At 36.2% G+C, this 13469-nt stretch overlaps 1 protein-coding gene across 1 annotated transcript in view; it reads right to left on the minus strand.

Moving 5' to 3' along the window:
- DISC1 (DISC1 scaffold protein) overlaps window positions 1–13469 on the minus strand; it is a 196470-nt gene that overhangs the window by 122296 nt on the left and 60705 nt on the right. The window contains exon 9 of the mRNA XM_089529454.1: window positions 6126–6314. Coding sequence (XP_089385580.1) covers window positions 6126–6314 — 189 coding nt within the window. The remainder of the gene's footprint in view (window positions 1–6125; window positions 6315–13469) is intronic.

Raw genomic sequence — 13469 nt, forward strand, 5'->3', positions numbered from 1 at the left:
ATCAAGTGAAGTGAAATGCATTCTCTGAAGCTGGAAGACTGGAGATACAAATGTATCTCTTCTTACACCTTAGTCTCTCTATTCTCTGAGATCTTCATGAAACAGTTAAAACTAAATGTAGAGCAGCTCAAATGTCATCTGATTAAGTGGAATTCCTCAGTCATTAGAAAAATGAAGACTGAAAGCCTACCTAATACAGCATTCTGGTCCTACATTGGCTAACCAAATAAAACATTAATCTTTCAGATTTTCACATTTTCTTAGAATCAATGTGAAGAACCAAAATTTAGAGGACATTTCAAGGATTCCCAGATTTGAACTGTTTAGAATTATCAGTATAACAATGGTTTGCAGGATTGGGCAAATGGGTATTAAATACAAATGTCCAAAATATCTCTAAACCTGACAAATACAATTAAGAAAGGTTCACAATCAAGTATCCAATTTTATCTGTTTTTTTAAATCTCTTTAATCAAAGCTCATCTCAACCAAGAAAACATGCAGAGATCTGAATTGGCCACAGGCAACTCTCTTGCATGAATTTGAAAGAGAGAGTATTCAGATGCTATCGCATCTAATCGGTCCTCATAATAAGCTTTACTCTCTGATGAGTTGTAAAGATTTTATCATTGCTAAAATCTGCTGAAAGGCAACTTATTTGGCTGCATCACAGTTTATCAGGGAGACTATAGTCAGGACAAGAGCCAGAATTTTTTCACTGCAAATACTGTTTAGACCATAACATGAAAAAGGTACTTTCCAGGAGCAGAACTCCCCAAAAGTAACTCTTCCAAGTACCAGTTTAGAGTATTTGAATCCGATCTAGATCATCAAACAGACCTAAATAATTTAGGTTTGAAATGAGACCTAAATGATGCGTGCATCCCAGGGGAATGAAAATATTAAATATTCTCAGTGGGAAATAGAATTTAAATCCATTGCAATGGTTTAGATTTCCAGCTGTGGAAGATGAAATGTTGAGAGTCGTTCTTCAAATAAAAATATTCTAATTAGACAATATTTTTTAGAACTATGCACAAAGTGAAATCTAATTTAAAACCATAATCTTAATATCTAATTTAAGGCCATAATCTGAAGTAAATTATCTTTTGTTGTTATTTTTTTAATGTAGGAAATGAGAATTAATAAAGTTTAAATTTCCTGGAATGAGGAGTTTATTGTTTTGTATATGTAAAAAATATATATGTACATATGTATAAGCTGCTTCAAGTCCCATTTTGGAGGGATATAAATCAAATAAATTAATATTTATGTATGCATGTCTAATATATATGAATGGAAGCCAGACTTAATCAAAGTAGAGCCACTGATATCAGACTAACTTAATTCCCATTGAGTTAAATTAATCTACTCAGACTAGTTTGGATTCAATTTTTTAAAATTTATTTATGCATTTAATTACATTTACAGACAAAAATGGGACATTCCCTCCCAATAAACCACAAGCCAAACCAACCTTTTGGACTATGTTCAAATTTCCCAATAAATATTTCCATTTTCATGAAAAGAAGCTTAACCTTAAGAACCTCTTTTAAAAGTATAGGCCTGTTACAGACTGCCAAAATAAAGCTGCTTCGGGTCTCTATGGAGGTATGCTATTTAAATGATGGATGGGTCCTAAGAGTCCGGAGGTTGCGCCAAAGCCACACTCCATTCCTAAGCACTGGAGTGCAGCTTTGGTGCAGCTTCCGGATTCTTAGGATGCAAGCATCATTTAAACAGCATACCTCCAAAGAGACCCGAAGCAGCTTTATTTTGGCAGTCTGTAACAGGCCATAATTAAGTATTTTGTGGCACTTATCAAATGCTTAATGTCATATGAAACAAATAACATTACAGAACTGACCATTAATTTTAAACTTATGGGCTGGCATCCTGTTAGTTACAATGTCATACGTTAGACTTAGGATGCTTAAACTAGACTACTTCCATGTTTTAGGACATTGCAATTCATACCAATAAAACTGATAACTCTCTGAAAGGAGGGAAAAAGAGAGCACAGGTTGGGGTGCTTCCTTTCAGAAAGTTAAAAGGCAAGAGAAAACAGGACCATGCTGGCATAGCAACAATGAAGAGGCAAGGAATATGAGTGAATTTCAATGTTCTAAGAATGAGTACCTCACCCTATTCCAAATTATATCACTCCACAAAAGCAAGACAGGAGATACTATGGAGGAAAATCACTTACACACCAGTTGGGGGAAATGGCTCCGGAAAGTCTGAAAAGTTGCCATGCAACCTTGATAAAGTGGCAGCAGATAACTCTTGACCACCAAAAAACATTATGGGAAAAAAGGGAAAGAGGAGAGGTATAAAGTCAGCAAAGGAGGAAGATATCTACAGTCATCTTGTTATGAACCATGACACCACTACACATCTCTCCATGAAAGTAATACTTTGCAGTTGTGGGAAATGTATGGAGAAAGTGTGCCTTATCTGCCTTTTCTATCTGAAATTATTGGGTTTATGAGAAAACACTGATGTCAGAAAATTATACTGACTAAATCAGGACAAAGAGTGTGTCATTCAGGTTGTCAATAGGAAAGCATGACTCCAGTGTACAAAATACACTGTGGAAAATGACAATAGCTAGTTTTTCCCCTAGTATCTATATCTGACCCTTGTCAACAGACTCTTGCTCTAACTGTGGATTGTGCTTTATCTTGCTGTAGGAGTACCCTCCTATGGTTCATTTGCTAAACTGGATGTTTATTGGTTTGAACCCTGGAGTCATTCCTAACTGGACTCTACCACCTCCATCTGCTGCTTGGTAGAACTCTGCCACCTTGACCCTGGCACAGCTCTTCAGCCTTGCTTTCGCATTTGCTTCCATTTGGACACCTGTTCCCTGTTTAGATTCTACTGGCCTAGATCCCCTACTATTGTGCCTTTGTTTCCAGAGCCCATTAGACTTGGACCAGGACATTGCCATTACTATGTTTTGTTCAGTTGCCATTCTTTTCAAATGCCACTGACTAAATCTCCTGAAGTGACACAATAAATATTGTTTCATTAACATTTTTCTATGTTTGAATGATTGAGTGTTTATCTGGAAGTGAATCTGATTGTGTTCAGCAGTGCCCACACCTAGACAAGGTTGCACAAGACTTCTTTCGTAATATATGTCATCACAGGCTATATTTAATGGTAATTGGTATCCTCTCAAAGTCAAAAATGACTTTCAATCATAACTTGCTGGTGGGGAAGATGAAGGTACTAGAATAAACAACAATCCAGTGACCTTGTTAAGTACATATATAAGATCTCTAAAACAGGAAGGCTTCTGTTCAAATTTCATTACAAAAATCACAAGGCAGTGTTAGGCAAACCAAAATCACCATGTAATCTTTCAGTTAATCAGAAGAGAATAATTCCATATAGGAATAGCAGCACTGTTCTACTATATGGGATTGTTTTGAGGATTATAGATCATATAAATGAATCCCTCTAAACAATGATTCAGTATATAAATAGCAACTATTATTAACCACCCAAACCAATGAGCAGCCACCTATGAAGCAATAACAAATCATCACAATTGCACATTCAAATGAAGGAATGTCCAATTAGCACGACAAAAGAATGACAACTATATCATTCATTTACATTTCTAGCAGTGTAATAGTGGAAAATGTGAAGTTATGCAAACACATAAAAAAAAACCAGAAGCAACATATAGTTAAAATATTGCAAACGGCTTCATTTTAAAGAAAATCCTCAAATGACCCCACAAGTTCATTTTCAACTAAATTTGTTCCACCCATCAAATGCTGGATATAATCAGACCCAAACAATAGCCTAAAGAGAAACATGCTGTAGATGACAGAGAAAATAGAAAATAAAAGGAGAGAGGAAGAAAATCACATATTTTAATTATTTATACTACCAGAAGCAAGATGCACTCTACTGGGCTTCATTATACAGGAGAACATACTTTCTGCAGTTGTTCTTTGAGAATCAAAGAAATTCAAGGATCATCTTTAATTCCTCCTCCCAAAGGTAACAGATACAGTTGTGTGTTCTGTAAATTGTTTATACTATAAGAAACAAAAGATGAAAAAATGCAATAAAAGCAGTTTGGGTTATGACCCAAATTGGCATACATGCAGCCACCTAAATTTTATGCATTTTCTCCTCTTAGAAAATGAATCTTCAAATCAGGGTTATAAAGTCTCTGAATTCAAAACCCATTTTGGCAATATAGTGCTACAGTTTTACAGGGGAAAACTGAACTTATATGCACTTGTTTCCTATGGAAAAAAATCCCTTCTTGCCAAATCCCCAAATTGCATTTTTAACTTAGGAGAGCTTCAAGAGCCATTCAGAGGTTCAGTTGGAGGTAAACTTTTGAAAAAAATTAGAACAGATCTGTGGAGAATACCCTCTGAAAATTTTTATATATTTTTATCCTTTAAAAGAGAAAGGGAAAAAGCCATTCACTTTCAAGCCAAACTAAAGAATGCTGTTTAAAGAGTGGCTCTAGTTTTCCATATCTTTACATCCCCCCAGGTATGCTAAAGTATGATAATCAGAGGCAGAAAGCATTTTGTTCTTCTATTTCCATTTAATTTCATGCACTGAAGGAAATTTGGTGTTTGTGCATGTCTGTCTGTGTGTCCAAGCCTATACATACACATGCCAGTACAGAAAAAGAAAGGAGGAGGAAACTGTGTATGTTTGCAGCTCAAGAGGATAGACATGTTACATCATTTTACTGGTGAACAAACTGCCTTTGTTCGGCTTAGTTTCTTAGGAAACAGCTCAGCGGCCATCCTTCACCAAGAACCATCCCATCTCCATACAACCTACCATCTAGAAGGTTGAACTTGCCTGAGAAATATGGACTTGCCTTTCCCTTAAAAGATAAACCATTGTGCCATCACATTTAGCACAAATGTCATTAGCAAGCTATATTTTTGACCAGCCAAATAAAATCCCACTTATCAAGAATGGTACAAATGAGCTCAATTTGAATATTAAATATTCCAAAATGTCCAATTGGCTACTTTGACCTTGGCTGTTTAACAAGCAATATAGTTTAAAGAAGAGGTGGGGAACTGTGGCCCACCAAGTGTTTTCAGTCCAAATACCCTGAACAGCATGGCCTATGTGACAGATTAGAAGAGTTATATTCCAAAAACTTCTGGAGGGCATAGTTACCCACCATGAACTTAGAAGACAGCCATAGCAATACCATTTCCTCAGCTTAAAAAACATGAGATGGTTTCATACATGTGAAACAGATAACCTCTGAGCCTTAATAATTAACTCTTTGCCCTTGGATGCCCTTTACCTCCAACTCCTCTGTAAAAGGTTCAGTTATGCTCACTCTCAGTTACCTCACCCTTATTGCCCACTTCTCAGTGACCTGTTCCACTATGGAAGTTTTGGAAACTTCCTAGATAAAAGCATTCTGTAGCCCTAAGTCTCCCTGATTCAAGTAAAATAAATACAAAAGCTTTTCTACTTCATACCTCAACCTGTGATTGCAGATTACTCTATAAGAAATCTCCTCAACACATTGCCAGTACAGTTCTGTTTCCTAAACTGACTAAATCCACCTTAATCTTTCATGTAAATAAAGACTTAGTGCTTTTAAAACATTACATTTGCTGTGGATTACGCTCCTATACAACATGCTCAAAGAACAAAGACCCAATGATGACAAAGGTTTCTTGTTGTGCTTCCTATTATTGCAGGCATATTATACATTCTGTGAATTAAAGCATGTGTAACAGTATGTAAGAGTATTCTTACATTATGCAAGAGCTCTGAATACACAGGACATTCTCAGTGTCTGACAGCAGGCATCACCACAGGAGACTCTGAGACAATGAACCAAAAGAAATAAAGCTTGCTACATCATCAACATATACAAAGCCAGGGGAAAAAATGCCACTCAAGTGTGACAAAAACTAAGGCTGACAGCATGTTCAACAAAGTATGCATGAAAGGTTCTGCAAGAATTGCCCATCAAATAACTATTTTTATATGTCATATAAATTAGATGGATGCTCATAGAATCAGACAGAATACTGCATGGCACACAGCAGAGAAAATGCCAGGTTTCTGTCACCCCAACATCTGGCAACTGCTGCACTTACCAAAGGTAGACTCCTGTTGCTCCATTTCTTCCTTCACTCTCCTGTAACCTTCTTTCATCCTCTCTAATTTGTGGACATTTTTGGCACTCAGTGACAACCGCTCATTCAGAAGTTCCTCCAGCCTCTTTCTTTCAGCTGTTAATGATTTAATCTCTTCTCCGAGGTCTTTAGCAATACAGAAATTACCTCCTGTGGAGTCATGAAAAGGACATTAAGGGGAGAAGTCAGAGAAGAAGAAGAAAACACTGAATCCTCCAAAGGAGATTGCTATAGCAATTGAAGAACTAATCTTTAGGAAATACAAACTGAGCAATGGAAATTCAAGTTCATTACCAGATATAGCCTCATACAGACATCTCTTTGTAACACAATTTGCATTATTTTGTACTTATTCCGATATGAAAACTGCAACTGTATTTGAAAAGATTAAGGTAAATTGCAGAGTAGTGTTATAATTAATATTTTTTAAAAAATACTTAAAAATAATTACATGCTGACTGGATCATTACCCGGCAGTCCATCATATTACTATGTTACAAGTAATTACTTATATTGATACCTTTGAAACACTGAAAATAAATCTCATTTGCATATTATGCTTAGCATATATTTTTCATACAGAAACAAATAATCCTTTCAAATTGGTAAGAGTATTCTAAAGCAGTGCTACTCAAAGTGATCATCCACAGACTAGTGCAGGTCTATAAGCCTAGGCTGTCAGCTCACAGAGAGTTTTCTGGAAAGAAAACAATTACAGTGGGCCCTTGTTGTCACTGAAGTTTGGTTCCAGGATCTCCCATGGATAACAAAATCCGTGGATGCTCAAGTACCATTCAATCCAGTGGCATAACAAAATTGTGTCTCTTATATAAAATGGAAAATCAAGGTTTGCTATTGGGAATTTATGCTTTTTCTGCATATTTTCAAACCATGGATGCTTGAATTCACAGATTAAAAAATCTGTGGATAAAGCGGGCCGACTGTATAACCAATGGGCATGTATATGGTACAGATGCCTGACATATTGGAGGAAAAAACTGCTAGTCCTCCACATCAGATAAGTGGACTTTTGCCTTAAGGAGCTGTAGAGAAATCAATCTTTCATCGACCTAAAAAAGACTGATTGATCCATCCTTTATCTGTATGAAAGTTATGCTGTGGAGTATTTTCGTCAAAGAAATATTCTCTGGTTCCTGTCACTTTTCTACACAGTATGACAACTTTGCAGAGCCTCTGAGATTATTTTAGTAGCAACACATGACTTCTCCAAAGTCAACATGTCCATGGTTCCAAAACTGCACCAGACTTTATTCAGTTTCACTATAATAAACTGTGTAAATTTACAGCGCTATATAGAAGTCAAAAATGTGCAGCAATAGACACAAATCCAGAAGAGGGGGAATTCATAATATAAACCTCACACGTTCACAAACCTCACAAATCTCATTCCATGACAAACTAGAGATTGTGAAGGTCTGCAAACAAAAAACAGAATAATTGGGAGGGGATTTTTCTTCAAAGCTTTTATTGCCGGAAAAGGTTTTAAAAAATGATTGTGAAATGTTTTCTTTTAAAATGGTGAATGAAATGTTTAAGACAAGGTGTTCATACATTTATTCCCATCCAATTATTTCTAAAAACTATGCAACAGGAAGATTTATGTAAGACAATGTATGGTGTTTGATCATTGTAATTCCTCTGATCATTACTTGCTTGTTTTTCTCAGTTTATGGGAATAACCGCTTGACAATATAGAGAACAAGGAGAGAGAAGGAAAATTCTGTTTGACAAAAGTTCATGGTTTCTTTTGTTTCATTACTTTTCATTGGTCTTAATAAACTGACCAAACCAAAGAGTTATCTCACCAAAGAATTCAGGACCTTGTGGCTCCATTAATAATAATAACAACAACAAGCAAAAGAAAATTCAATCTGTATATTATATATTCAGACAACGTATTCTGTATATTCAGAACTTTATTTTTAATATTGTTGCTGTTAACTGCCCTTGAGTTGACTTCAACGTATGGTGACACTGTGGATGGGACCTCTCTAAGACTCCCTGTCCTCAGCCTCTCTGCTCAGGTCCTGTAGGCCCAGCCCTGTGCCCTCCCGCATTGAGTCGAACCATCTGCCATGTGGTCTTCCTCTCTTTCTACTGTCTTCCACTATTCCTAGCATCATTGCCTTTTCAAATGAGTCATGCCTCCTGATGATGTGGCCAAAGTACAACAGCCTCAATTTGATCATCCTGGATTTGAGGGAGAATTCAGGCTTGATTTTTTCTAGAATCCATTTGTTTGTCTTCTTATCTGTCCACAGTATCTTCAGCACTCTTCCCTAGAACCACATCTCAAATGAGTTGATTTTCTTTCTATCAGATTTTTTCACTGTCCAACTCTTGAATCCATACGTTGTGCTAGGGAATATAATGGCTTGGACTATCGGAGTTATGTCTTTATACTTTATGATCCTATCTATTTCTTTCATAGCTGCCTTTCCCACTCCTAGTCCTCTAATTTGTTGACTGCAGTCTCTGTTCTGATCAATATTTAAATCAAGGTATCTATTTTAATTGTCTCCTTGTCAAGAATGAATTCTTGTAGATCTTTTGTGGTCATTATTTTTGTTTTGTTTTTTAAGTGTTCAGCAGTAATCCAGCTTTGGCAATTTCCTCCTTAACCTTCTTCAGTAATTGTTCCAGGTCTTTGTTTGTTTCTGCTAGTATTATTGTGTCATATGAATATCTTAGGTTGTTAATGTTTCTTCCTCCTATCTTCACTCTTCCTACCTCTGAGTCTAAGTCTGCTCTGTGTACAATATTTTCTCATCCAGGTTGAATAAATAAGGTGATACTATGCAGCCTTGCCTGACCCATTTGCAGACTGGGAACCACTCTGCTTCTCTGTATTCTGTCCTGAGTACAGATTATGCATCAAGACAATCAGATGTTATATACTGAACACTTATTTGTTTGTATGCCACCTTTCTCCCAGAGTGGGACCCAAGGCTGGTCCCATAAAGAGTCAATTAAAAAACCTTCACAATAAAAAATATAAACCAGTTAAAATCACCTACATAAAAAGATAAAATGATTAAAAAGATATACAACATGATCATTTTGTACTAAACAAAGTGATAAATAATACATTTTATGTTTCTAAGTAACAAAGTGACTTTCAATCTATAAATATATATTTTATCTCTAAAGACTGTTGATGTCATGTTTTTAAAAAGATTTCTGAAAATTTCCATATTCCTCCCTTAAAAAGTTTTTTCTTATGACTTCAAAATGTCTGTATCTGTACTCAGAAAACCCCAAATCTGAGTATAACTCATAATGTGTCTGATCCTTGCTGTACCCATCCCTTTCTACCACTCTCATCATGTCAATCAAAAAACCCTTATCCCTCAGAATGTAGGCAATGGCATGGACAGCTTGATAGACAATGGTTTGCAGGCTTCATCCTTAGTCATTAACTTGAAATGACACTCCTAGATATTTCTGGCTAAGGATGCCAGCTTCCTGGAGAATGCTGGTCAGGCTGGCATTATATTTTCAATACTCTGAGTAGTCAGCAACAATTTCTCACGAAGTGTCCTGTCTAGCCACCCCAACTGCTGCTGGAGAGGAAGAAAACCATGCCTTGGCTTTTTTGAGCTGAGAAGGATCTTTTCTACAGCAAAACTAAGCATGACACCTTACCAGATGGGGTTTTTTCCCTCCATTAGTCTATTCAGAAATTAAAGGTTTCTTAATTAGAATCTGAAGCCTAATATTTATCATTCTTCTAAAAGTTAGGCAGAAGCTACAACCCTGCCTATTAAACTTTTATGCTTTCCAAATGATTACAAATTCCCAGAGGGAAGGTTAATATCAAAACTTGAAGCTCTGATGAAATAAGCACCATCTCACAGTTAATAATGTATAAGCATTTTTGCCTCTAATATATGCCCATGAGGCAAATCTGCCCTATGTAGCTTTTTTTCCTCCTGACAGAGGGAATGTGCCTTCAAGTCTGAGATGAAATATCAAGAACTCATCAAGGGATCGGCACACTACTCTGTTAAAGTGCCAGCTGTGAACTCCTGACCTCAATCACGGTAACTAAAATTGGCACTTCCTAAATGCCGCATGAAGGTTGCTTCACAACATACACATAAATCTGTTTCTGTAAAACGTCACAAAATAATCATAGTGCCCTCAATTCTTTTAAAGAAATAGACAAAGGTAGTTTTTGATGGCTGAAAATAAATTCTTTAAGGAAAACACCTAGTTAATAAAATTTAATTGCTACAAGTCTTCACTTCCATGACAGATTCATGTTTTATGTAAACTGCATGTAATTCATTTCTTGACTTTCTTGTTTCAACATCTCCACACTGCATCGCCTCAAATAATACTTGTCAGATCTTGCTAAGTAGGTAGCAGTCCTTTCCCAACATCTGAAAAGAAAATCACTTCCACAAAAATGGGGAACATTGATGAAATGATATTCAATATTATCTTCTGAAGTGAAGTGTAAGATTGCTTTCACTCCACTATTCTTCATACTATTAAAAAAAACTGCCAGTTTACCTATCTGAAATTGGTGACAAGTAGAATTAGTAGAAAATTGGCGACAAGTGTATCAGTAGAAAAACACAGCATATTTCAATGAAGATTGTGCATGTTCGCTGCTAAGAATACTAGTGAGATGATTGAGGCAATGCCACCATTTTCCATGAGTATGTGTATTTAGATGTATTTACTTCCATGCACTTGATCATGTAGTAAAAATAATCCTGTCCACATACAAAGAATTCAGCTACAATAAGGTGGGATGTGTTTACATTGAACTATTTTATTCCTAAAAATTACTATACATGGACAATCTGTGACCAAGAGAACTCACAGAAATGTTCCCAAACCAATCTTATTTGTTTGAGTATGTGCACAGATGTGTGTGTTTGTGTGTATTGATTTCACAGGGAAAGTACAAAATTTAGTGTCTAGAATTAAATAGTAAACGCCACATTAAAATTTGTATTTATATCGGGAACAAGCTCGTGTTTATTGCGGGAAAGCTACAGCTATTCTAAAACAAACTTGAAAGCAATGTTCCTTCCACCTTTATTGGAAATTAAACAATTCTCCTCTTAATTTTAGTAAAAGTGTCATAATGGCTTTTAGGAGTGTAGTTGCAGACTGACAAAATAAAGTCATTGCCCTCCCCCAAATAAGAATCCTCCCCATGAAATCTTCTTTCCATCCCCAAATTTCTAGCATTGCAGAGAGTGAGACACTGAAGATTGTTCACACCTAAAACTCTTATATTTGCAGTGTTTGCATTATCTTCGTAACTTTACCTGCCCCTTTTCTTTGGATGCCTAAATTATGTATACCGTAATCCTAAATGCTCAGCTTAAGTTTTAAATTACTGTAATGTTAGAAGTTTGGGGACTGCAGGAAAATTTTATTGGGAAAGGCAGGTTTCTTATATGCAAGGCAATGCCCTCATTTTAACCCAACCCCCCCAGTAATGACATTGCTTTTGTTTTTAATTATTGTTTTTGCTTTTTGTGTTCTCAATACCTATTTTTAAGAAAAAGCCAAATACTCATTTCAGTTTCCTAAAGTACGGTACCTACATTAACTAAGATAAATCAAAGTAAAATTACTCTATCTAGAATTAACTACCCTGAGCAGCCCATAAAAAATGAGTTCTTTTCGTAGTACTTCATTTTTTAGTATCTTAAACATTTGGAAAAATGTCCTAATATTTCAAATATTTTAACGTTCTAAGTTTTCCTGAAAATTCAACAGTCTGTACTTTTAGTGTTTAATTGTAATTTCAGGAGTCTAGGAGATATATTATCCAGTAAATTATGGAGTTTTCTTTAGCAACCACTGTCACCTGGGGTAGTGTCTCCTTTAGAGGTTTTTAAAGAGCGTCTGGATGGCCATCTGGATTGTGTGTTCCTGCATGGCAAGGAGGTTGGACTAGATAATCTCTTCCAACTCTATGATTCAAAAGATGAATCAACAGTGGGTCAGCTGAAGATGTACTGAATCCATATCTCTCCCAGCTTCAGTAATGTAGGGCATTATTTATAACTACGCTCACCCTGGACTAACTTTGCACCCAAATTGTGGCTGTATTCCTGGGCTGTAGGTTTGGCACTGGTATTAGCTCAACCTCCTCCCTCAACCTCTCCCTTTTCTGCCCATATTTTTCACACTTCTACCAGCATGTCTTACCAGCAGAGCAGTTCTGCTGCCAGATTGCTTTTTTGGCAGATCTTTCAGATCATCTGGCAGAAGAGAATTTTGACAGCAGAAGAGGCTTGCTTTTAAGTTTAAACTCCCACAGCTGTCACACATTTGAGTTAGGACTACACTTTTTCTATCCTTGTGTTATGTTTCAAAGCACATAAAAGATATTTCTACCCAATGCTGTTGTACAGACTTTAGAGTATATCTCACTTTTAATTCCACTTTTGGATAGCATATGCAAAATATTTTGTGTGAATGTACCCCAGGGAAGGTGAATGAATGACATTAGGATTATCATCACTGTTGTTGTCATCGTTGTCACCACCACCACCACCATTCATCATCACAGCTTGATATTTTATATCTGAATAGAAGTTTTGTTTGTACACTAATAGACTGCACTATTATTTAATAATACTCTCGGATGGAAGATGTTATGGATGTGGCAATACACCTGGACACAGGAGGCCTGTGCCAAGCCTTTTCCATGACCAATACAATCAGTCAGTCTCAATTAGCTAACAATCACTGCAGACATTCAAAGCCATTCAAAGCAGACATCAGCACAAACTGACATACAAATGGCATGATGAAGACCTACATAATTTTGCTGAAGTGAACTGTACATATAGTTCAACCATGCAATTTACCACTTGGCAGGTTGCCTGGAATAAACAGCAGCTGCCCCCAGGCAGGGAACTGAGTGGTAAACTGCTTTTTGTCTGGCTCTGGCTCTTGCTGATAATCCACTAACAATGATGAGAATTATTATTCTACATGTAGTGCACCAAGCAGACAGACAGACAGACAGACAGACAGATAGATATTGTTTTATATATGCAATACATAAGGTTTGAAATAAACAATAAGCTATACACATTGAAAACATAAACAAAAACCAATTTAAAACATTTTAAAAGAGAAAATACATTAAAGAGAAACCAAGCACAATCTCACTAAAACCATGTAAAAAAACAGAAGCCTTTCAGTTGCTAATTAAAGATTAGAGTAAAAATCAGCAGTTATTCATGAGTACATTTCAAATATAACCAGATCATATGCAGTTCCAACAATAAACTAGCAACACTA

The sequence above is a fragment of the Sceloporus occidentalis genome, unplaced genomic scaffold (assembly GCF_023333645.1).
Source record: "Sceloporus occidentalis isolate IW3139 unplaced genomic scaffold, rSceOcc1.0.p SCAF_6, whole genome shotgun sequence".
Lineage (NCBI taxonomy): Eukaryota > Metazoa > Chordata > Lepidosauria > Squamata > Phrynosomatidae > Sceloporus > Sceloporus occidentalis.